Genomic DNA, 25,534 nt, shown 5'->3' with positions numbered 1-25,534 from the left:
TAACCCCCTCGTTTTACCTATATATGACATAGAGTTCAGGCTTTTTTGGAAATGCCACTTTTCTTTATGGTCGTGTACATCGATTTTGCAGAGGCTGGGAATATTCCTTCCCTTTTGAAAAAAAAAAGAAATGCCACTTTTGATATCTGTCGTTCTCCCATGTCACGAGTTTGCAGGTTTTCCTTAATTCCACATCACTTCTCCTCGGTAAACATAGGAAACAACCTCTGGAGCTGGAGGGGACGCACCACCTACCCCATCCCCATGGATAAGTTCGATCAGCAACACGCACCCCAGCGACAGTTGCGGAAACCATTTCTGTCCTTGATCAAGATGTGAACCACGAGCGAATCGTGCGGCCTGGCGATCTTCTGAACCCACGCGCCCCTCGCAATCCATCCGTACCGTCGCTTCCCATTGTGCCCCCAAAGTCCAAGCAAGCAAGCAATCCCGTACAACGAAAGAGGCGTAGTAGTACGTACGATCTACTACAACGACAGCCCAGCCGCGATTAAACTAGGAGGAGTACTCTTAAACTAGAGGTTCGGTAAGGAGGAGAGGCTCCTTCCTCCGTGTTCTTGCCTGAGCGACGACTTCCACAGCCTGGCCTGGATGCGTGCGTCGTACTACCGAATCGATATGTATATAAAAGCGAACGCGCGCCAGAGAGTTGACTTTGCAGCGCAAGCTGCATCTCGGATTGGATACAAGTTAGTAACCCGGAGGAGCTAAGCGCCCTAAGCCAAGTCAATCAAGCTCTCACGCCTATGCCACGATAGGGGAGGAAATGGAGGAGGGGAGAAGCGTCCGTAGGGACGAAGAGCAGCAGCACGGGATGGGCAGCGGGAGGGTCGCGGCCATCTTCCGGGAGATAGAGACGGAAGCCGATGCGGCGACGGCGACGGCGGCTTCGTCGTCTGGGCAACGAGCCGATGCGGACGCCGGTCTCCAGCTCCAGGTTGGTTTTGCTAGCTCCTCCTCCGTCATACCCTGCGCGTTCCTCCGTATGTCTTCAGTCTTCTTCCCCGTGCCTGCAAAAAGTAGCCAAATAGTTCCCTGATTTTTTTTCGAAGGCTGCTACTTGCTAGTCTCGGGTAGGCCCCACATGCCATGGCCCGTGGGCCGTGGAGTACATCGGCATCTCCTCCACCGCCGCATACCAAGTTACCAACTTGCCCCCTCAAAAAAAAAAATTACCAACTTGCTCTCTCAAAAAAAAAAAACCAAGTTACCAACTGCCACGCAAAGGAACAGCAGAACGCGGTTGTAATTCTAGGCGTGTCACTGTAGCTCACTTTCCTCTTTTCTTCTTTGAAAGGTCCCTGCTTTATATTACAACTGTGGAGAATAATCCCCAGGGCAGAGTTACAAACTGGAACAGAAGGAAAATGTAAAATTACATCCAAGTCCCTTAAGTCCATCATTGCGTGGAATGTAGGTTAGAAGCATCAGCAACAAAGAATAGGAGAATGGCCATAAGAACGGAGGTGTATGCCTTCTCCGACCGGTGCAGAACATAGAAAAAATGGCCATAATCAAAGTTGAGCATAGAAAAAAACTTGGCTGCTATGATTAGGAGATGTAAAATCTGGCAAACTTGGAGAACTTGAACATGGAATTTTATTGGGAATGAAAAAAAGGGAAAATAATGAAACACAGATCTCAGAATCCTAATCTCCATCGATACTACAGCTCCGGCAGAAACCAGAGCAAAAACAGGCCATGGATAGGAGCATAGATCTATGTAGAGCTTATTAGAGATGCTCTTCTCTAAATCCTCAGACACAAAATCTTCAGTACCAGACACTCCGGCAGTGAAGAGTGGCTCACAGGAGATAGAGGGAGACAGGGCCGTCTCCAGGAATTTGAGGCCCCGGAGCGAATGCAAAAATGAAATCTTATTTTTGTAAAAAGATCACATAACTAACACAGCTAAATATATTTTCAATTAATTATTCAACCTCAAAATTTTGATATTTTATACAGTACAATATTAGAAATATATCATATATCAATCAATGTTAAAGGAGTCTAGCGATGACTGAATGATTAGAAAAATAGTTTAACAATGGACCGATGAATTTATTGATCGATCGAGTATGGACTTACCAATTAGGAACGGAATAGTGGCGGATGTGGAGGGTAGGTGCCGCGAACAGAGTCTCGCCGAGACGACCGGATCGATCAATCGGTCGATTGCGTTGCAAAACAACAAAATTAATGATCGATGGACTGGCCTGGAGCTGGTTAGGTCGGTCGACCATCACAATGCATCACTGAACTAGTCAATGAGTGTTGCGGGCCTTGAGAAGCTACGCGTGCACGGCCCAACAAAGTGCTTAAGCATGTAAATAGATGGATTAATTAACCTACATAAGTGTGTGATTTGGAGGCCCCATTTTTTGGGTGGCCCTGAGCAATCATGCACTTCGCTCACCCTCGTCGACGGGCCTGGAGGGAGACGTCGATGGCTCCAAATCGACGATGAGCAGAGGAAGAGAGCCCTACCAAAAACTATACACGCACGCACCTCCCTCCCCCTAGCACTCTAGTTGGCGCTCCCTCCATAGATTCTTTGGTCAAGAATTGTTTTCGATTTTTTTTATTTTGACTTGATTGAAATTAAGTGGATGCAATGAAAAAAGAAATTGAATTAGACTACTATTTCAATCCACTGATCTATTCTATATAGATTCAAAGCTAATATAATAGAAAGAAAAGACTCTAAAGTGTGGTAGAAAAAACTACATACCACACTTTAAGATTCCAACCGGATCCTTTCATTTAAGACTTGGATTTTTTTATTTAATCCCTTTTTCATTTCTTCAGTGATTAATTGGAATTCCAATTAATTAGCGAGAGTGAGAGGAGAAGAGCGGTTCCATTTTCCTTTCTCAAACACCGAACACTGTAATTATTTTAGGCGTGTCGCGAACATGATTCTACTTAGCTCTAGGTAAAACCTAGGGTGTGCGCTTCAGGTTTAGCTGATAACTCGTTTTGGTTTTTCTATTTTTTTAGTAATTCGGTTAACGAGAAATGTCCACGATTCAGCTAACTGATGATTGGATTAACCTATTTCCACGAGCTAAACTGTTCAAAATCGAAAAACCGAGAGTACTACACTAAGCACCGCCGCATGACCTATCAAGGGACGGACGGACCTGTTGCGTTCCATGGGGTAATTGTCCGTACAAGGAGAAAGCCCTCACTCGCTGCATAGATATGTCGCACTTAATCCATCCATGGATATGCCTCTGTTCACTGCAATTTGCATCGGTTCATCTATCAACGTTGTTATTTTAAAAAAAAGGAACTACCCAACGTTGTTCCCCTAAAACAACAAATCTATCAGCACTTTCCCCTAAAAAAAAAATCAAATCTATCAGCGCTGCTGCAGTGTGCCGTCGAGGAGACGCACTGCGGCGGGATCGACCCAACTGCATCGCGTCCACGCCCTCGCCGGTCGCTTGCCGCCTTTCCCTCCACCGTTCACCGCACAGCCGTAGCCTCTCCCCAATCCGGCGATCCGCCAATCCCCACCATGCCGTGCTGCCGTTGGCTCGTTGAAACCTGCAGGATTTCGGCTTGCAACCCAATCCTCAGTTTCCTTCACGAGGTGACAAGGTAAACTCTCCTATAAGCAGGTGTGCAGAACTATGGTCTTTTCTTTTCATGATTCTTTTTCTTAGTCTCATGAATTGACTTGTGTGATGTACTGATTTATTAAATTGGATGATTAGGTTTGTTCTTCAAAATGGTCAACTTCTACTTGCGTCTTGAGAGTAAAATTTTTACAGTATATAAATTCAAGACTGACGTATTGTGCAAGTTCGGATCACCCGTTAGTACTTTCTTGTTGTCTTTTGCATATAATTTGGTTTGTATGATGTTGCCTTGTTGGCTTATGCATATCAGAATATATATAATATGGGCCCGTACATTTTTTTCCCCTCTCAAGTTTTTTTCCTGAGTCAGCCCGTGCACCTACGCCCTATGTTTGTGCTATTATAGGATACTCCTTTTTATTTATCCCTTGGTGTCTTTATATATTAGGCCTGGATCAGACATGCTTGACTCAGATAATTTACTCTATGCTGATTACATCAACATTAATCATATTCGTTGTTTCGCAAAATAATACTCAGTAAACCTTACTCGTGTACATATTTGACAATTTTTTTATCAATTTTCATTCTGCTTGTGCAATTACAGATACTCTCTATTAAATCCAGTTATTTAAACCCTCAGGTGAATTATATATTTCAGCTTTGCAATAATAGTAACTTCTATTTTTCAGCAGGGGCCGATGTGGAAGAGATTTCTAGCACATGTTGGACCAGGATTTCTGGTCTCCATGGCTTATCTTGATCCTAGCAACTGTAAGCCCACCCAACAGCCTTCTCTCCCTTGGACTTGAAATCTGCTTTGTCTACACCTTTCATGTTTGTGTCCATTTATGCTCCTAATCCAACGGTGAACAAAAATAGTTCATCGCTATTAGATGATTTGATTTAACAATTGGGGCAAGGAACATCGATGGACACAACCAAAAAGAACAGGGAAATATTGTTTTCTTATTTCTATTGGATACATATTGACTGTTTATTTTTTAATACAAACAGTGCAGACTGACCTGCAGGCTGGATACAGTCACAGATACGAGGTCTAAAACTCTTCTAAACATCATTTGCTAATTCCGATGATAAAAAATCTTGCAAATATTCCATCCATCATTCTGGGATAACTACATATGTTCTTAATTTTTTCCAGTTATTATGGGTTCTCTTGTTTGGGTTCATCTTCGTGTTGATCATACAATCATTGGCTGCAAAGCTGGGTATCATTACAGGTGAAGCTAAGCTTGTCATAAATGGTCGATATGTGTATATATCATATATGCGAAACTTATTGTTTATTATGCATTATGTACTTTAGGTAGGCACCTTGCCGAGCTGTGTACGAGTGAATATCCAAAGTATGTCAAGTACTGCCTATGGTTTCTTGCGGAGCTAGGTGTGATTGCTGCCACTATACCAGGAGGTATGCTCTGCGCACCTTTCCCCTCCCTTTTCACTTCTTTGAACTAAAACCACGACAAGAATTTAGGAACGGAGGGAGTATGAATTTAGGAAACACTCAAAGAACTAAAACCACGACAAGAATTTAGGAACGGAGGAAGTATTTATGTGGCATTAGGATATGTATAGTGGTTGAAGACAACCTTCTCTTAGTTTTCCACTTCAAGAGATGACAAATAAACATGTTGCATGATACAGAATTACAAGTTACTGACGGGCAATTAAACCCCTGCATTGATGGTTTTGGCGCCTGTCAGTAACTTACGGTCTGTATTCGTGTAAATGTAATCATTGCTAATTGGCTCCGAACCCATCAGTGGAGATAGCTTGCCTTTGACAAGCCTCACGAACAAAACAATGGGCATCCTTCCAAGCTGGCCATGAAGTCAATTGAAGCATCACGTCTTAGGGGCGTTGGTGACACCTCCTCTGACGGCCAGCCTATCCCCATCTGTCAGTGATGGCTCCTCTACTGACAGGTGCCTCTGCAGTGCCGGACAGTGGTGTATAGTACATGTGACATAAGACATGTCAAACTGGTAGGCTACACTGGTGCAAATGAAAAATTTCTACCGCTTAAACCAGGAACATGCTGCAGTAATAAATCATAGGATTAGCGCTAGACGTGTAAACCCTTGTAGCCTAAGCAGAGTCAATGCAGTATGTTGACGCGGTGTAGTTGTACTTCCTTCTCCTTGTGGTTCCCTTGAACAGTTTGTCCAATCGTCATAGTCGCAATGCCTCCAAGGTATCCATGTATTCAGGGAGGAACTCCGCTCACCCACATTGGTAGATCCGAATGGGATACTTTGAGGAAGGGGGGGGGGGGGGGGGTGAAGATGTCCTCACAATGGATTTTTACATTGGAGGCTTATTAGGACTCAATGCCCAATCTAATTCAGATTGAATTACGATCTAGCACAGTAAGTGTAGGGCCCCATAGGACCTACTCGATCATTAGTTGGTAGAGGCCCCTACAGGACGTGCCAACTCCCATACGCACATAGAGATTGTATCAGATGAACCTAGCTACTCAATGTTACATATATGCCACTCACTTTGCCTCACCATATTGGCCAAGTTCAAACTCCACCACTCTTTCTCAATCATATGTCTTTGAATACTTCACCAGGTTAACTTTTAACCTTAAGTAGCACAATATACACATCAGGGGTAACTTGATTAGCATGAGTTTAGATCATAAGGAAGATAGATAACTATGGGGGAGATAAATGATTGGTTTCTTATTGCTTGTATAGGAACTGCTTTATGCAGTGCTACTGTTTATTTTATGATCTTTGTGCAGTGTTAGGAACTGCTTTAGCCTACAATATGCTGCTTCACATTCCTTTTTGGGCTGGAGTTCTTATTTGTGGAGCTAGCACTGTCCTGCTTCTTGGATTACAAGGCTATGGGGTAAGACCTTCTATCCTGCTATAACATATAAATGACAAACAATTAAGATGCAGTAATGTAAATGATAATCTTGTAAAAATATCAGTCACTGTCTTGAGGAAAACCTACCATTTATGAGCAAAATAACTAAGCATTCATTGCATGACAGTATGTATTTCTTTAGACAATGATCACATTATGTAATAAGTGGACTAATATGTATGTCGTCCTTTTTCTCTGAAGGCTCGTAAAATGGAGTTCACTATAGCAGTTGCTATGCTTTTTATGGCCTCTTGCTTCTTTATAGAGCTGAGCCACGTCAATCCTCCTATAAAAGAGCAGCTTGAGGGACTGTTTATCCCAAGACTCAAAGGACGTTATGCTGTCTCAGATGCGGTTGCTCTGTTCAGTGTTCTTGTTGTTCCGTAAGTATAAGTTTTATAAGTACCAAGCAATAAATTCTTCATGGTTATCAGTATGACTCAATGCATCCACCATTTTGTTAGCACATGTTTCTTCTGTGGCTGCATGATTTTCCTTGCTCATTTGTTTGAGTTATAAACAAATCTATCCACGAAGCTAGTGTCATTTCCACCATCGGTGTGAAGATTTCAAATGTCTACTAATTTCTGTTTTTGATATTTAGGCACAATCTCTTCCTGCATTCTTCTTTGGTTCTGTCAAGAAAAATACCATCTTGTTCCAAAGGAGTCAAGGTAAAAGATCAATGCATTCACATTTTTATAACAATTATGCACATTTTTGTCCCCGTACGTACCGTGTCCAATAGTATAATCTCATGTTGAAGATAGCCACCTGGTTCGGTTGTCCATAGTAAAATTGCTTTCTCAGCAAACTTTCGATTCTGCATGGAGGGAATCTTGCACTTGTTCTAAGCATCCCGCGCCGGACTCTAGCACATCTCCTGGTGGTCTCTAACAAGGAGTCTCTATCTGCCTGTACCATTTACAGAATAGAAACTTCCATCAATGTTTAGTTTCAAAGAATTTTCCTATGGTTTTGACCACTTTTGAGGCCGTTTTGAGCTCCCTCACCTGATATTCCTGCATCTGCATGGTCTGGCGGCATGGAGTTCTTGGGCTCTACGGCTGCGAGATGTAACGGGATGCTAGAAGGAAGATGAGAGAGTGTGTACCCTGTTGACCACAACTGCCATTGTTTTTAACGTGTCTGCTTCGGCGCATATTGCGTCAATGGGTCATCAAAGTGTGGCGGGCGCATATTGCGACAATGGATAAACCACCTATTCTGGCCAAAAAGTTGGCAACATTTGTTGTACCTTGGACTGTGAATCTGATATAATTCAATCAAGCCAAAGTAGGGATGTTACCTATCCCAGGGTCTTAACCTAGGTAAAATCGTGCCCAGAGATCCTTGCTAACCCGAGTGTGTCCCTGCAACCAAATAAATTGCACACGAGTACTGTACTTTTTGCGAGGCACCGATATTTTATCCCTCGAGAAGAGATAATTCGAATATTTTTTCTTGCAGGATGCATCTACGTTCTTCCTGGTTGAGAATGCTTTGGCTTTGTTTCTTGCACTACTTGTAAATGTTGCTGTTGTGTCACTCTCTGGCACCATATGTGCGAATAATCTTTCACTTGATGACAACAACAGATGCAGTAGTCTTTCGTTGAATTCAGCAGCTGTACTATTCAAGGTTCATACTCCTAAAACATAATTGAGGTCTCATTCCCTTACATTTCATAATTATAAGCATGCTTAGTTATTATACTGTTTAATACATAATACCGTTTCCCAGGAATCTGTGGTATATACTCTTTCCTCCTAAAAAAGATAAAATTTGCATAAATTACTATAAAATCAGCAGGCCATATAAATTGTATATGTAGCAAAAGATCTTAACCAGCTAATAACATTATTGGCTTCTGGACAATGTTTACTATGCAGAATGTTTTGGGAAAATCAAGGTCAACTGTATACGGTTTGGCATTATTGGCTTCTGGACAAAGCTGCACGGTAGTTACCACCTATTCTGGCCAATACATCATGCAGGTAAATTTTGAACCAAAGGCAAGGATACGCCAAGCTAGCCTGTTGTGCGTATCAAGGTACATATAAAATTTGTGCCTATGAATTCTCCATGTTATATTGGAGATCGTAGGTAGCTACATAATATGTTTATTCAAATAACTTGCATAGTAGTACTATTCACACGTGTACTATTTGTAGCATTAGTTAATACTGGTTCATACTTCATACTAATATCATCCTACAGGGGTTCGATGAAAAATTGAAACATGGTACTCCCTCCGTCCAACAAAGGATGTCTCAACTTTTACTAAATTTGAATGCATCTATATACTAAGTCATGTCTAGATACATCCAAATTTGGACAAACTTGAGACATCTTTTGTTGGACGGAGGGAGTACTATATTTCTCATGCACTTGAAATAGCTTCATCCTATATGTTTGTGAGCAAATATCGGTCAGAAACTTACGAACTACCAAATTTGAATGTAATACTTTGTGTAGAATGTGGCTATGCTTTACTATTTCTCACTGAGAAAATACATCCAAGCCCTAAATTTTACTTTTTGTTATCTTTTCTGGAATTTCTATCCAGATGTTCCTTAGGTACAATTTTTTATAAACTGAAGTTTTACAGGGCTTCTCAGGGATGAGGAAATGCATCATATTTCTAATTGCTCCATGTCTCACCGTTGTGCCCACTTTGGTGGTTTGCAGCATTGGTGGTGCTTCACGCGTTCGTCAACTTATCAACATAGCTGCGGTGACTTCTCTAGCTTATTTTTACTCATCACATAAACGATGCTAAAAAATGATATATAATGATTTAAGAACTATCGAGTATTTACTTATAAAACCTATTCACTTTTTAAAAACTGCTTGCGGAGTAAATTAATGAACATAGATTTGTACAGAAGTCTATAATATGTTTTGTGTTGCAGATCATACTATCCTTTGTGCTGCCATTTGCGCTTGTTCCTCTCCTGAAATTCAGTAGCTGTCGTACAATGATAGGGCCACACAAGAACTCAACCTGTGTAAGCTCACTCATACTATGTTTACTATCAAATTTCTCTTTTGTTGGGCATTAAGCACTATGTTTTACAGTATTTTTAATGTCTTGTTCCAACATTTGTTCATTTGAATTTATCTCTTTGAATTTATTCATTCTTCCTTACGGCAGATTGTCACTTAACATTATGCAGATCACCCGAATCTCAGGAATCCTGTCTGTGGTGATCATCGGCATTAATACATATTTTTTTTGTACTAGCTTTGTCAGTTGGCTTGTCGATAGTGACCTTCCAAGGTTTGCTAATGCAATCATTAGCACCCTTGTCTTCCCTTTCATGGCAGCTTATATTGCTGCAGTCATTTACTTGACTTTCAGAAAGGTTAGTATTAATGTCGCACTCCCATCCAGATCAGTTTCTTGTGAGATTGAAGTGGAAGAGGTACAAAGGCAAGACGATAAGGATGATTGTTTGGCTGTAAATTGTGGGGTCTAAAAGATTGTTCCATCCAATGGAACAAGGTAGTTTCTGACTTCTGCAGGACTCAGAAATCATCCAATTGCGGCGTTCCAATGTAATTCTTTGATCAACAAAGCATCAACTTGTGCATGTATAGCATAGCATCAACCTGATTGAAGGTGTATATAGCTGAAAAGCATATTCTGGGTCCTTTTAGTTAGTCAATTGTTCATCATTTTAAACTAGGCAGCTAGTAGAAACAGCAAGTAGAAGGAACTTTAGGGATGGCTACTTATTTTCTCTGAATTTTGTTTGGAAACAGCGACCGGTCCGCGCATGACATTGCATTGGAAATTTGGAACTTGGAAGTGTATCTTCTGTTTTTCAAATGTTTTTTTGTGTGTAAATGTAAGTACTTTCTCCGTTCCATAATTCTTGTCGAAATCTTACATGTATCTAGACACTTTTTAGAAATAGATACGTCCATTTTTTGGCAAATTTGAGACAAAGAATTATGGAAACGGAGGGAGTACGTAGTAACTCCGTGATACAGATGCTCAACAAGGAAACCACAGTATCTAATTGAACGGTCATTTGAATCCAGTTTTTGCATCCACGCACCTTCTATGAAAGCGTTAATTCAATTGGTACCAGGAGCATAAAGTCAGCTCGTCACTAAGACCGGTACTAGCAATAAAAAAAAGTTGTGCGTCGATTGATGCACAAGAATTACTTACGATCCCGCTCCCCGCACGGTGGGTGACGGCCTTGCGGAGAGTGCCCGGATTCAGGACATTTCGGGCCCTCTTAATGCCCAAGGCTTGGCTGATTATCTCGCGTCGGTGACACTCCATCCCGGTCAGGAGGATGTTCTCCGCCGGACCTGGTCGTCAGCGGGCGTTTATTCTGCTAAATCGGCATTTCTTCACTTCTTTGCCGATCGCCCGAGCTTCGCCCCTTGGTCGCAAATTTGGCGATGTTGGTCGCCCCTGAAGTGTCGTATCTGGGTTTGGCTTGCTTGTGCCAATCGTTGTTGGACTGCTGATCGTCTGGAGCGTCGCAACCTTTCCTCCAATGTGCGATGGCCTCTTTGTGATCAGGTGCCGGAATCCATGGCCCATCTTCTCCTTGGCTGTTCCTTCTCGAAGGCAGTTCTCCATGCCGTCCTGTCCAGAGTTGGGGCTCTTTGCTGCTTGCCTCGCCCCTCGGAAAGCCTGGTCGATTGGCTTTCGGACAGGGCTCGTAGGCTCCGGAGGAACGTGATGGCCATCAGGACGTTAATCAATCTCTCCCTCTGACGGATTTGGAAGCTCCGTAACGCTTGCGTCTTAGAGGGGGCCTCTCCGGTGGTCGCTCGTCTCGTTGAGGATATCTTCGTGGAGGCGGATCTTTGGCGTGCTGCCGGTGCTCGACCGCCTCCCCCTTCCCTCCCGGCCCCCTGATGCCGGGCTTAGTCCTTCTGTATAGGGGCCTGGAGCCCATCCTGCCTTTTCTTCTTCCTCTTCTTCTTCTTTTTTTTTCGTTTTCTTTTTGCTGTTTTTGAGCATTTTTGCTCTTATGGCTGTCTTTGTACTTGCGCTTCTTGCGCCTTCTTCTTAATGAAAATGACACGCCGCTCGGCGTTTTCGAGAAAAAAAAAGAATTACTTACGAAACCAGGGTGTATTCCATCTAGATCAGTGAATCTGTGAAACCCCTTGTAGGAACCTACTAAAGCATGTACTCCTTCCGTCCTGAATTTTTATACATATCCACGTCGGTTAAGTTAATTTGGACGGTGGGAGTATAATTCTAGGCTTGTGTGGTACTCCATCAAATTTGTCCAAATATACATGTATCTAGACGCTTATTAAGCATAGATACATTCATATTTGGACAAATTCGAATCATTTAGTATGAGACGGAGGGAGTATGTTATAAGACGTATATAGTACGGTCGTATGACTACCTTCCAATAAGCCCCACGTCAACAGAACCCGTTGTCATCTGGACTTACCCAGACAACATGCCAAGGAACTCTGACATTGCAACCCTTCTCTTCCGTGAACTCGCAGCTCGAAGGGGCAAGAAGGTTGGTGCTAGAAAGCCAATAATAGGTGTCAAGCCGACAAGCTTCATGGTTATGAAGGGCAAAGTTGATGATGGTCTCCTTTTGAGTTGATGCGGATTTTCCCCGTGAGCTACACTCCATCCAGCTCATCACCACATCTACCAAGAACTAGAATGACAAGTGACATGTGTATTGGATTTCGTATAATCTTCTCTTTTACACAAGGCCATTTACTAGTACCCAGAATGGCATGATACTTTACCTTCATATCGTGTGACAGCATTAAGTAGGAGTCACTAGTAGGTTGACCACAAGCTGAAGCAATTACCACAAGTAGAACAGCCAAGCTTCAGTCGGCACCACTGATCAGGAACCCATCAGCACCAAGTTGTTGTCTTTGACCGCCTTGATCTTTAATGTAATCCATGTAATTCTTCCTTGTTTTGTTTTGTCACATTTGTCAATCCGTTCGTAGGAGAGAGCCCCTTGAGTAGAGCCAATTTTTCTCCCTTACAACAATATCATTGTTTTTCCTTTTTTTAATGAACAAAAGAGCCGAGTTCATCACTTTCAAAAAAAAAGAGCCGAGTTCATTTTATACAACGGTATGTTACAATGGGGACTGTCCTGTCGACAACAATCACTATGGCTATGATGCTAACAAACTCGTACAACACCCAACGACTGAAACATGTTTTGCAGTTACCGCCCTGTTAGCTTGACCATCCATGCACCACCCAAGTACAGACCAAGCAATGGACCCGCCAAGAGCATCTGAGTCAATGGATCAGTCGAGGGCGTAAGCACAGCAGCAGCAACCACCGCACCAACAACAACATACCTCCAGATCGAGAGCATTTGATCGCTGGAAACCAATCCGACTTGCCCCAGCAGCAGCTGGATCACTGGCACCTGCAAAAGTAAAATGGAAATTGTAAAGGTCCAAGAGATATTTCTTGTTAATTCTCCTTCTCTGTATTTAATGTATTCGTTGTGCCGTTCTATGATAATTCAAACCAAAGAGCTGTTTTGACATCATTTGTTTGGTTATCAGCACAAGGTGGAAGGAAAACAAGCTCCGTTTATGTTTCCGGTATGGAGTGCGGCCGCGTTTTTCGCGGGCAGATGGGGAAAAAAGGCGGAAGGAAAACAACATACAGTTGGATAATCAGATAACAATGTACTCAGATATACATGAGTATCAAATAATTTCTAATCACCAATCAGCTACTGACTGGAGCGTACATGATTAGAAAAGTTATGCACATTCATCTTTCCAATTTACTTCCTTTAGTTGTTCATGCAATGGTCCATATCATCGCTCATGAAAAATTTGACTTATGGGATAAGGTTTCAAAACATAAATAATAAACTAGACTCTGCGAAGAACTTTGTTGCCAGACATAAATCTTGCAAGTATGGACTTACTTCCGACCTACTGGTGGTTAAGACCGCATTTTCTGTAGAAATGTCACGCACCATTTCATGGTTCTGCCATCTACCTAGTAGGACTATGTCTACATTAAAGTGGACTCTCAGAAAAATATATGCTACAGAACCATTTGCCTGTGCAAATTTGACAGGGAAACCATATGATTCAATGGTTAATTTGGTACAATCATAAACAGAGAACAAATTTCCATGATCAGTCTTCATATCCTATTTTGAACCAATAGTCATTTGTTTACCTGAAAAGATAACCCTGTGCTGAACAGAAGCACAAGTACGAACTCAAAGTACTGGTCTATTGACCATATAGATTCAACAGCCCCTTCTGCATAATTCACGAAGAAGTTCAATGCTGCAGGAGCAAGAACCGTGTAGGAGAATAGAATGCCAAGGTAGAACAAAACTGAAGAACCCAAAACAATGGGCCCTAGGAATTTCCGTTCATCTTTTGTTAAACCTGGGAGAACAAATGCAATGATCTCGTACAAAATGATAGGACTTCCAAGTAGAAGGCCACAATAACCAGAGACCTGCAGAACATTTAAAATAATAAATTAGCATCAGTTAATTTTGTTAATAATGGCCACCATAAAGCATAAATACAATGTAAAATATGGAAGGGTGCATGTTATTAACATCTAGTACAGAAGGAGGACCATAATATAAAAATACATTATCTTCTTTTGCCTATAGACTAATGTCCCACATGAAATCCAACAGTCCTCAGAGTAGTTTATAGACCAGTGTGTGCAGCAGCTTGTAGTTTGTGTCTTTCTGCGTAGTTAGCCACCTTCTCCACATAGAATAATGAACGTAAAAACTGCAGATCAATTTCTTGAAGAAGCCAGAGTTACATTTACAACCTTATACATTTACTTTTCAGTTAATTGCGTATATTTAGCTAGTTTTCATCACAAGCTAGCAAAATGGTCCAGTAGTTTCTAGAATGAAATTCACCACTTTCTGTCATATTAACAAGTGCACCAAACAAATTTCGTGTATTGCAATTGTGTACCTATCTGAGCACACACACACACACATTGGAAATTTAACCTAAATCCCTTTCACTTGTCGCTAATCTTGCCACCCCTCATTCAGCTTCAAAAAACCTCCCTGCTTCTGTGGAGGCACATAGGCCAATCCGGTTACTTGTATCTTTGCATTGTACGGTATGTGAAAATGGGTTCCTAGAAGTGAACAAGTGAACTTGTATTTAGCTTGCAACCGTGCGAGGGAAGGTTTCATCGTTTCAATCTTTAGGATGCTTCTGTTGATAGTGTGTTTGTATGCAGATTGAGGAAATGATTGAGATACACATGATTGGATTTCTCAGTCCATATGCTTTGCACCAGATAGACTCGCTGGCTGAGACATACGCATGCAGGAATAGCAAAGGTGACTAAGCCTTAGAGGTTTACCACCACATACAAGAAATACATAAATGAAGAGTGTTATTTTATACTCCCTCTGTTCCTTAAATTAAGGCCTATATTGTTTCCTTTGACCGAGCCTTTGACCAAGAATTAGTCTATTAATATATAACTTTTGTGAAATAAAATTGATATCATTGTATTCGTATTCAAAAGCACTTGTTTATAGTTATGATTTGTATCACATAAGTCATACGTCGATGGAGTAATCCTTGGTCAAAGGCTCGGTCAAAGAAAACAATATACGCCCTAATTTCAGGAACGGAGGGAGTATTTCTAGAAATTCACCTTCAATGTCGTAAAGAAAAATTCTCCAGGAGAGAGCTGTAAAAAACGGACACCCTGAACACTAACAGGAGCTTCTAGAATCTTAATTATATCTTTGGAGAAAGCAAAACAACCAAGTATGGAAACTCCAACAGCCAATACTGATATAAATATCCTCTCACGAAGTTCCTCTAGATGATCAAATATACTCATTTCCTTGTCGTCTGGAAGTAGCTCTTTGCTTGGATACAGAAAATTATACAGAGTACTCTGCTCTTCTTCCTGCGTGATACCTCCAAAGGAACCATTTTCAACTGTACAAAGTTAAATAGAGCTGTCACATACTCTAGAAGTAAACTACACCAAGGCAAAATAAAAATAAAAGAAATAAGACATCGTGTAACAGAAACAAAATATAAATAGGTTAGCCAGCAAAATATGAAATGGGCATTATGAAATAGATTTTTCTATAATACTTATCTAGTAAGCTGAAGTAGGGCTAATAAACTACAACATTTCTTGTCCAAATGACAACAGTTAACACTAATGAACTAGAGGCACAACTTAAAGTCAGACGAACAATAATTTTTCTAATGATAGCTTTATTACGCAAAATTACGCTGTTTTCTTTCTTTCATGTATATTTCTTATTCAAATCTTAGTGATAAATTCTGATACTGGAGAGCTATATTTACCAACATTGATACAATGGCGACATGGTGGAAATTCAAATAAAAAAACCAGCCACTGTGGAACATGCACTGATAGTTGACAACACGCAAACAAGTTAGGAAAATAGTGTATTAATGGTTTGCGGACAGCACAAAAAACAAAGAAACCTTTTTCTATCTTTTGTTGATATCATGTGCTAATGTTGAAAATGAAATGAGTATCAGCCCACGATGCAATTTTAACCTTTGCTCGGAGTGGATAATATGAGTATGGGAGGGTGCACACAATATATAGGTTGAGGCACTCCGAAATTTTGAAAAGTTATGAAAAAAATGTGGATGTAATGCATAATATAGTATGTGAATTTGAAAATTTCCATCCAATAACATATGACCATTTGTGGCCTACACAACAAAAATCAAGAGTTAAACAACTTAAACTACAACGTAGTGCATACTAAATGTGACCATATCGAGTTGAGAGTGAAAAAAATAATAATCAAGACCATAGTGCATATTGCACAGTGTGAACCTGGAAATTTTGATTCAAAATCATGTGACTTTAGCCTGCACAGAAAAACAAGAGCTAAATGAATAGGGACGCAGTTTAAGCTATTTAACTCTTGTTTTTTCTTTTCCTGAGGTGTGTGCAGGCTACAAATGCCCGTATATTTTGAGGAAATTTTGCGGGGTTTACATCTTATATCATGCCATGTATCCACGTTTTTTCCCTGTAGTTTTTGGAAGTTCCGGATGCCTCAACTAACCAATATGGTGTGCGCCCATATTCATATAATCCACTCTCCTTAGTTTGGACAATCAATTTCTCTTTGGGTCAGAATCTTCTCATAAGATCCAAACGATAGTGGACTGTTGACCCTCTAAAACCCTCCAATCAGTCATTCAGCCCCTATTATTTGCTCTTAGCATGCGATTTCAACTAAACTAAAAAGGGCCATATAACTCTTTGGCAACTCCAGCACAACACTGATACCAAGGAGGTACGCGAAGAGGTTAGAGGGGCGTACCAGGCCCTGGAAGTGGATCCTTGAGGGCAGCGCCGAGACCGCTCGACGGAGACTCCTCTCTTTGAGGCGTTGGGGAATCCGTCTCTTGCCCGCGGCTGTTACCGTCAACAGCGGAGCAGCGAAGGTACCGGCGGCGGCAGTGGAGGGGCTCGGGCGTGCAGGAGGCGAGGCGGGGAAGGGAGAGACTCTGGCGGCGGTGGAGTATGCCGCCGAGCTGCGGTGGCGGGTGGGAGAGCAGCGCGCCCGCGCTTCCCATGGTCTCCTGCTGCTGCTGCCGCACTGGGAGGCAACGGGAGCTCGGATAGGCGATAATTATGTGGCTCGCTTCGGTGAGTTCTGCGTGCGTGTTCGTTGCGTGAAGCGTCTCGTCGGCCGGGCCTGGGCTGGGATGTGCTTGTGCCATTTCCAGGTCCACACAACAAAATTGAGCATCCACTCAAAATTAAAATTAAAATTAAATAAATAAACCACCTTGGACTGTAACCATTTTCATCCGACCATCCACCATATATTTGAGGGAAAAAAACCCAATGACTATGGGCCTATACCTAGCTAGGTCTGACCGTGCGACCCGGTCCATTGGCACGGTCCGGCTCGGAATGAAATTAAACGGGCCATGCCCACCCGCAACCCGGCTTGGGTTGTGCCTGGTCCTCGGCCTCAAGCCTGAGGGCCGGTACGGCACGACCTGTTTAATGGGTGGCTCACAAGGCCCTGGTAGCCTGTTTAATTTGAATTTGGTCCAACTGGCAGGAGTCATGTGGCAACAGGAGAGAGGAGGGGTGCGGGTGGAGAGAGGGCGTGCAGGAGGAGAGAGGGGGCGCGCGCGAGAGAGAGGGGCGCGCTTGAGGGAGGGAGAGAGAGAGAGAGAGGGGCACATTGCGATGCTAGTTATGGGAGGGAGCAAGCATGAGGGGCCTTTCTTGGCCCGTTCAGCCTTAGGGAGCTTTTTGGCAAAAAAAAATTCAAAATTTTGGCCGTTGGGGACCCATTTGGGCTCGGATTTGGCTATAAAAAAGGGGAACACACATTTGGTACCAGTTCCCCAACAAAATCCCAAGCTACGCCCAGACTCCTCTCATCGACGGTGGCAATGCCGATCCCCCTTACGCAACCTAGCCAACAATATCATATCCATTCCACTAGTGCTAGCACTTCCTGCACCACCACCGGTGCAAAAGTGGGTCGCAAGAACATCTCGCCGGTGTGGGATCACTTCACTACCATAGAAGTGAAGGAGGCGGATGGGAGCACCGTGTTGAAAGATGGTGCAACCACCCAGGATGCACGAAGGAGATGTCCATGTAGAGCAATGGAGGAACCAACCACCTAGCGAGGAACGATGAAGACCATGCTAGGAAGGATGGTGACTCCAAGGCACGACAAAACACGCTTAGGTACAAACCCCGCACGACCATATGGTACACACTTTCAAATATGATCCAGAAAATGCTACAATACCATTAGGTTTTGGTGAGTCTCCGAGTTTTGTGCAATATATTCGAACACACGCGCCTATGCTTTTAGATGGCGGGGAGTTAGGGAAGTATCTGAACAACGACATGGTCCCACGAAGATAGTTTCAACCAATTAGAATGGTGGAATGGCCACAATCTTGCATATTCAGTTCTTTCCATACTAGCATGGAATGTGTTATCAATACCTTTTTCCATGGTATCATCGGAGTCTGCTTGCAATCTAGCTGGAAGGGCGGAGCTAGGATTTTCAAAATTGGTATGCAAGGTTGAGCTTTTTTTGCTACACACTGCATAAACATGATATAATCCTATAATGAATCAATTAATAACTTATGATCATTCCTGTTCTTAATCTCAATTGGGGAAAACACAAAATCATACGTGCATGATGATCATATGAGTACTGAAGAGATCGGAGTCTGGGCGTAGCTTCCAGGCTGTCGCACCAGTGGCACCCGGGGTACCACCGCCGCGCGACGCGTGGGCCCCCTATCCCGGGTTCTCGGGAGGTCTCATCCCGGGGAGCGTCTGTGAGCTCCCCGGCAAGCTACCAGCCCGAAAGGGGCTAACGGGGCTTCGGGAATATTCCGCTCGGGCACCTCTCAGGAAGCTGCTTCCCGGGAGGAGGTTCCCGGGTGCGCTGGGCCCGGGTGCTTCCCGGGGTCGACTTGCGGGGACTGGAGGTTCCCGGGCGCGTGCCCCCGCCTCGGGTCGTGGGGCCCAGTGGACAGCGCCACGCGGGCGCGTGGCGGGCGTGGGACGCGCGGTCCCACCAAGGCAAGGAGTAAGGCGCGCGGCTCAGTAAACGAGCCGATCGATGGGTAGTTACCCGTCCGATCCAAGGAACAGTGGTTGTCCAATCCTACCCTAGGGTCTTAGGCCCCTAGCAGCGGAGGTGGCACCCATGCATGCCACCAACTCACCGGGGGAGTTGCATGCCTCCCCGTTAGACACTTGTAGCTCATGCACCATGGCACATGTGGCATCCCCTTGTGTATAAAAGGAGGACCCATGCCAACAGTCAAAGGGGTTAGACGGTGAGGAGGTTGGACAGTTGGTAGGTTAGTGAGTTGGTCAGTTGGTTCCAGTAGACAGCCAGCAGAGAGCAGTAAGGGGTACTTAGACATGGAGAGGAAGCCCGGGAACTGGCCCGGCAACTTGTAAGCGTTTCACCATGCCCCCCAAGCGGGCTGGTGACTCCCGCATAGACCCGCGTGAGGCCCCAGCGGCGCACACGCGGTCGCACGACGTGCGACCCGAGTCGGGAGCTCAAGAGAATCCCGAGCCTCGAGGGTGCAGCAAACGCAGCTGCCCCCGCCGCCTCCCCGACCGTCGACCGACAATCGGCTGAGGGGACCGGCTGCCGCCAGTGCCGGGGGCAGTCGGGCGAGCACGCATGGCGTCGCCCGGGCCAGTCAACGGGTTGAGTCGCGGCCCGAGGACGCCCCGCGGCAGCGACACCCGGAGCACGCCGTGTCACGGGCGACCCCTGGAGGTTCGCACCCTCCAGACCCAGAGGCGTCCGGGGCCAGGGCGGGAAGCAGCCGTTCAGGAAACCGGTTGCCCCCCGTGCGAACCCCGGCTGAAGCCATCGTCGCCGCACGCGTCATGGTGCGGTACGAGCCGCAGCAGGGCACGCCGGCGCACGAGACGTGGGGCGAGGAGTTGGAAGCGCTTCTCGACCTGGCCGCCTAGCAGCCACAAGGCGAGGGCGCCCCGGTAGGCTCTGGCCACGGGCAGAACCTGGAGCGCGGAGATGCGCCACCCGCCTCGCGACAGGGGGAGAACCCTCCCCCTCCTCAGCGGGGCCAGGTAGACGGGGGCCCGGAGGGGTCCTCGAACTCATCACCCACCGTCCCAGGGGGCGATGCGCGTGGCATCTTGAATGCCCGCCAGCAGGAGGATCTGCGCCAGCCGGCGCAGGCGCGAGGTGGAGCGCCAGCGCCCACAGGAGCAGGAAGACGCTCCCATGGGCCCCGAGGACGGCTGTACCGCGTTCACGCGCGAGCTGCGGCGGGTGGCGTGGCCCCGTAAGTTCCGAGCGCCCGCGCTCGGAACGTACGACGGGACCGCTAACCCCAAAGATTTCCTCCTGACCTACACGTTGGCCATGCATGCCATCGGCGCCGATGACAAGGTCAGGGCGAACTGGTTCCCGATGGTCCTGAAGGGATCAGCGCGAACCTGGTTGCTCAACCTGCCCGCCGGGTCCGTCGCCACTTGGGCAGACATGTGCAAGCAGTTCGTGAGCGCGTTCCAGGGCGGCTATAAGCGCCCGGGAACCATGGCGGAGCTGCACACTATCGTGCAAAAACCGGGAGAGACGTTGCGGGCCTTCGTCAACCGCTTCTCCAACCTCTCCTATTCCATCCTGGAGGCGGAGGCGGCCGCCATTATCAACACCTTCGCCATCAACGTCCGCGATCCCAAGATGCGCGAGAAGCTGAGCACGCATCAGATCTGGACGACGCGGGACTTGTACGCCTTGGCGCACAAATGCGCCATGGCCGAGGAAGGGCGCCTAGCGCCCGAGCTGGCAGCCCAGGGTGCCGCGAGCCCTGGCGAGGGCTCGCAGAAGAAGGGTTCCCGCAAGCGCAGCGGGAAGCAAGTCCTCGCTGCGGACTCGGGGGCTCCTGCCGCGAGGCCCGCGAAGAAGGCCTCGCCGGGTGGAGAGTCTGGCGGGAAGCAGGGCGACGCGCCCCGCTGCCCCATCCACAAAAACTTTACCCACGACGCACAGAGTTGCCGCGTTCTGCAAGGGATCAAGCAGCGGCGGGAGCAGCACCACGAGGAGCGCCGCGCCGCCGGCGCCTGCTTCAATTGTGGCGACATCGGGCATCTCTCCCGAGATTGCTCGAACGACCCCAGAGCGGGTCCAAGGCCGGCCGGCGGGGGCACCGGTAGGAGTGAACCCCAAGGGGGCCGCGGCCAGCCCCTCGCTGGGCGGGAACGTCCTCCTCGGGGACGCGACAGGGCACGCGCTGAGTCCGACTATACCGGCGGCGACGAACCGGGCTTCCAGGAGCCTCGTGGCGTCGCCTGCATTCATGGGGGAGCTTACGCTCTCCCATCGCACGCCGCGGTGAAGCGCCTCACCCGCGACGTGTGCGCACTGTTGCCGGATGCGGAGCCGCAGCAGCCGCTGAGGTGGTCGCATGTGCCGATCACCTTCAGCGCCGACGATCACCCAGCGCGACAGTTGGGTTCCGGGGTAATACCCTTCGCCGTCTCGCCGATCATTAGCAATATGACGGTGACCAAGGTGCTGGTGGACAACGGAGCGGGGCTTAACCTCCTGTCCGCCAGGCTGGTGGAAAAGCTCCAGCTGCCGATGGAGCAGCTGAAGCCCACCGAACCGTTCCGGGGGGTGAACCCCGGGATCGTGCGCCCACTGGGACGCATCACGCTGCCGGTCACCTTCGGGTCCCGGGAAGCGTTCAGGACCGAGCACATAGTGTTCGACGTGGTGCATACCCCGTTGCCCTACAACGGGATCCTTGGTCGGCCGGCGCTGATCAAGTTTATGGCGGCTACGCACTGCGCCTATGGCGTGATGAAGATGCCGTCCGTCTACGGAGTCCTCTCCATCAGGTGCGATCTCAAAGACGCAGCTTGGTGCGTTGGCGAGGTCGTCCGGGCCGCTGCTGCAACTGACGCCGGCGACGAGGGTGTTGTCGAGGGCGACGCCTTGCCGGGTGATGCTCTGACAACGAAGAAGGCCCGCGCCACCCGCAAGGGCTTGCTGGGGGAGGCGCAGGCTCGAGCTCGCGCCCCGGTAAGGGGCAAGGGCTCCGGGAGGAGGCCGCCAAAGTGAAGAAGCTGCCCTCCAAGTCGGCGACAAGGAGCGCACCGTTACCGTCGGTGCGAACCTGACCGCCGAATAGGAAAGCGCCCTCGTCACCTTCCTCCGGGATAAGGCTGACGTGTTCGCCTGGGAACCGTCGAACCTTCCCGGAGTCCCCAGGGAGGTGATTGAGCATCGGCTCGCGGTGCGCCCGGATGCGCACCCCGTCAAGCAGAAGATCTGGCGGCAAGCACAAGAGCGAAAAGATTTCATCAAGCAAGAGGTGGGCAAGCTCAGGGCTGCCGGGGCGATCAGGGAAGTTTTGTACCCCACTTGGCTGGCTAACCCTGTAGTAGTGCCTAAAGAAGGGAATAAACTTCGCATGTGCGTGGATTTTACCGATCTTAATCGTGCATGCCCCAAGGATCCCTTCCCTGTACCCTGTATCGACCAGATAGTTGATTCTACCGCTGGTTGTGACTTGTTGAGTTTTTTGGATGCTTTCTCCAGCTACCATCAAGTCAAGATGGCGGTCGAGGATGAGGAAAAGACAACGTTCATCACCCCGGTTGGCTGTTATTGCTATACATGCATGCCTTTCGGGTTGAAGAACACGGGCTCCACATTCCAGCGCGCCCTGCGCGAATGTTTGGGGCCCCAACTAGGCCGCAACGTGGAGGCCTACATGGACGACATCGTCATCAAATCGAAGCGTAGGGACTCGCTGGTTGATGACCTGCGGGAGACGTTTGACAACCTCCGCAGGATCAAGCTCAAGCTGAATCCTGATAAGTGCACCTTCGGTGTCAACTCCGGGCAGCTTCTGGGTTTCTTGGTTTCACACCGGGGGATACAGGCCAACCCGACCAAAATAGAAGCCATCGAGAAGATGGAGGCCCCCCGCAAGGTGAAAGATGTCCAGCGCCTCAACGGCTGTGTTGCCGCGCTGGGACGTTTCGTCTCCAGGCTCCTTGCCTTTCTTCCGGGTAATGAAGAAGAAGGGTCCAGTCGACTGGACCCCCGAGGCCGAGGCGACGTTCCAGGAACTCAAGCAGTACCTGAGGTCGCCGCCCTCCCTCGTCGCTCCCAAGCTGGGCGAGCCGCTGCTACTCTACCTAGCGGCGACTGACCAGGTGGTCAGCTCGGTGCTGGTTGCCGAGAGGGAGGAGGACGTCCCGGGGACTGGGGCGGCAGGGCAGGGGGCTGAGTGGCCTCCGGCAACCACCTTAGACCCGGGGACCGCCCCTGAGTCGACAACCTTGGCACCGCGGAAGCGGTCGGTGCAGCGCCCGGTGTACTTCGTTAGGACGGTGCTGCACGACGCGCGGACAAGGTACCCTCAAGTACAGAAGCTACTTCTGGAGATTCTCCTTGTGTCCCGCAAGCTGCACCACTACTTCCAGGTGCACCGTGTCACGGTGGTGTCCAGGTTCTGCCTCGAGCGAGCCCTCACCAATCGTGAAGCCACCGGGAGGGTGGCCGAGTGGAGGATGGAGCTGTCAGAATTCGACCTCCGCTTCACCAACTCCAAAAGCATTAAGAGTACGGCCCTGGCAGACTTCGTCGCGGAATGGACATCTACGGGCGTAGAAGAAAGCGAGCCGGAGACCAGCCTTCCCGGCAAGCTGGATGAGGGCCACTGGGTCCTCTACTTCGACGGTGCGTTCAGTCTTCAGGGAGCGGGGGCCGGGGTCGTCATCGAGTCACCAACAGGGGACCAGTTGCGGTTCGCTGTTCAACTCGACTTCACCAACTCCACCAACAACACGGCGGAGTACGAGGGCCTGCTTGCCGGGTTGCGGGTAGCGGTTGCCCTCGACATCAAGCACCTGGTTGTTCGCGGCGATTCCCAGCTCATGATCAACCAGGTGAACAAGGACTATGACTGCCCCCAAATGCCGCCGTACGTGGAGGTGGTACGCAAGCTGGAACGAAAGTTCAAAGGTTTGCGCTTCGAGCACGTCAAGCGGAACGATAACTTCACTGCCGACGAGTTGGCCAAGATGGCAGCAGAATGCCGGAAGCCTCCGGCAGGGGTGTTCTGCCAGAATCAAGTGGCTCCTTCAGTCGCTCCCCAGCCGGCTGCCGGGGACGCCCCTCCGGCAACCGAAGGAACCCCTGCATCAGCAGGGGTCCATGCCGCGGATATGGCAGCATGCGTTGGCAGGGGGATTCCCCCCTGGGCGGAAGAAATTGCCCGCTATTTAAAAGGGGAGGCTCTCCCGGAGGATGACGTTGCCGCGGAGCGTATAGCGCGGCAAGCCAAGATGTACACTGTGGTAGATGTTAACATCTATCGTAGGCGTGCGAATGGTGTCAAACTCATCTGCGTGCTGAAGGAAGAAGGGTGCGCACTGTTGGAGGACATACATCGAGGCACATGTTCACACCATGTGGCCTCCCGGGCTCTAGCCGGCAAGGCTTTCCGGCATGGCTTCTACTGGCCCACGGCCTTGGCCGACGCAGATCGGCTGGTGAGGACGTGCGAGGCGTGCCAGTTCCACTCAAAGAAGAGCAACCAACCGGCGCAGGCCCTGCATGTCATTCCATCCTCATGGCCTTTCGCGGTCTGGGGGCTGGACATCGTCGGCAAGCTACCAAGGGCGGTTGGCGGTTACGAATATTTGTTCGTGGCCATCGACAAGTTCTCCAAATGGGTGGAGGTGGAACCAGTGCGGAAGGTGACCGCCCAGGCGGCCATCAAGTTCTTCAAGGGCATTGTATGCCGGTTTGGTGTTCCTAACAGCATCATCACCGATAACGGCACGCAATTCACGAGCGTGGCGTTTCAAGCCTACTGTGAAGACATGGGCACTAAGCTGCGCTTCGCGTCCGTCGCTCACCCGAGGAGCCACGGACAGGCGGAGCGAGCCAACGCAGAGGTGCTGGGGGGGCTCAAGACGAGAACCTTTGACAAGCTCAAAGGCCACGGGAAGCACTGGATCGAAGAACTCCAGCCCATGCTGTGGTCCGTCCGGACTGCTGCCCCTCGAGCTCAAGTACGGATCTCCCCAAGTACGCGCGTACGGCGACACCAGCCAACACGAGCAAAGGGTCGATGATCTAAACTTCATCGAAGAGCTTCGATGCCGGGCTGCTGTGCGAGCTGTGCGCTACCAGCAGGGACTCTGTCGTTATCACGACAGGCGAGTCCGTCCCCGGGGGCTCGAGAACGGAGACCTTGTCCTGCGCCGGATACAAGGAACGAAGGCCGGGAACAAGTTGACTCCGAAATGGGAGGGCCCCTTCCGGGTGGCGCAGGTGACCAGGCCGGGGCTGTCCGCCTGGAAACCGAAGACGGCTTGCCGGTGCCCAATAGCTGGAATATTGAGCACTTGCGCAAGTTCTACCCGTGAAGCGGCGGAGCCCGACCCTCAGGTGATGCCTCCAATGCATACCTCTCGAACTAGTGTA

At 47.9% G+C, this 25,534-nt stretch overlaps 2 protein-coding genes across 8 annotated transcripts; one reads left to right on the top strand and one right to left on the bottom strand.

Annotated features, from left to right (window-relative positions):
• The first annotated feature begins 421 nt into the window (after positions 1–421).
• On the top strand, positions 422–10,557 carry LOC100828189 (metal transporter Nramp4). 7 transcript variants are annotated; one of them, XM_014899704.2, is made up of 13 exons: positions 459–958; positions 4,301–4,382; positions 4,626–4,666; positions 4,774–4,852; positions 4,939–5,043; positions 6,388–6,497; positions 6,720–6,901; positions 7,123–7,192; positions 7,989–8,159; positions 8,411–8,515; positions 9,130–9,255; positions 9,434–9,529; positions 9,698–10,376. In XM_014899704.2, exons 1-13 carry the CDS (start codon positions 788–790, stop codon positions 9,998–10,000), a joined length of 1,641 nt encoding a protein of 546 aa, XP_014755190.1. In that variant the 5' UTR covers positions 459–787; the 3' UTR covers positions 10,001–10,376. The 7 variants fall into 7 exon arrangements, 6 of the variants coding, with proteins under 6 accessions (XP_024314334.1, XP_014755190.1, XP_010230920.1 ...); XM_010232618.3 differs by having other exon boundaries at positions 460–958; positions 4,304–4,382; XM_014899705.2 differs by lacking the exon at positions 459–958 and adding an exon at positions 1,221–3,627.
• A 1,966-nt stretch (positions 10,558–12,523) lies between these two features.
• On the bottom strand, positions 12,524–17,213 carry LOC100827882 (sec-independent protein translocase protein TATC, chloroplastic). The gene is made up of 4 exons (XM_010232617.3): positions 16,859–17,213; positions 15,181–15,473; positions 13,702–13,992; positions 12,524–12,925 (listed from the first exon to the last, which is right to left on the bottom strand). The coding sequence occupies exons 1-4, from the start codon at positions 17,112–17,114 to the stop codon at positions 12,716–12,718; spliced, it is 1,050 nt and encodes a 349-aa protein (XP_010230919.1). The 5' UTR covers positions 17,115–17,213; the 3' UTR covers positions 12,524–12,715.
• Between the last annotated feature and the right edge of the window lie 8,321 nt (positions 17,214–25,534).

The sequence above is a fragment of the Brachypodium distachyon genome, chromosome 2 (assembly GCF_000005505.3).
Source record: "Brachypodium distachyon strain Bd21 chromosome 2, Brachypodium_distachyon_v3.0, whole genome shotgun sequence".
Lineage (NCBI taxonomy): Eukaryota > Viridiplantae > Streptophyta > Magnoliopsida > Poales > Poaceae > Brachypodium > Brachypodium distachyon.
The sequence above is the reverse complement of the archived record's forward strand: the minus strand, read 5'-3'. Positions and strand labels throughout refer to the sequence as shown.

Coding starts and splice junctions, on each gene's coding strand:
- LOC100828189 (XM_014899704.2), top strand. CDS start 788: ATGGAGGAGGGGAGAAGCGTCCGTAGGGACGAAGAGCAGCAGCACGGG. Junction 4,853..4,938: donor AAAGCTGGGTATCATTACAG/GTGAAGCTAAGC, acceptor TATGTACTTTAG/GTAGGCACCTTGCCGAGCTG. Junction 6,498..6,719: donor TTGGATTACAAGGCTATGGG/GTAAGACCTTCT, acceptor TTTTCTCTGAAG/GCTCGTAAAATGGAGTTCAC.
- LOC100827882 (XM_010232617.3), bottom strand. CDS start 17,114: ATGGGAAGCGCGGGCGCGCTGCTCTCCCACCCGCCACCGCAGCTCGGC. Junction 15,474..16,858: donor GGATCCACTTCCAGGGCCTG/GTACGCCCCTCT, acceptor AACTTTGTACAG/TTGAAAATGGTTCCTTTGGA. Junction 12,926..13,701: donor GCACAGGGTTATCTTTTCAG/GTAAACAAATGA, acceptor TTACTTTTGCAG/GTGCCAGTGATCCAGCTGCT.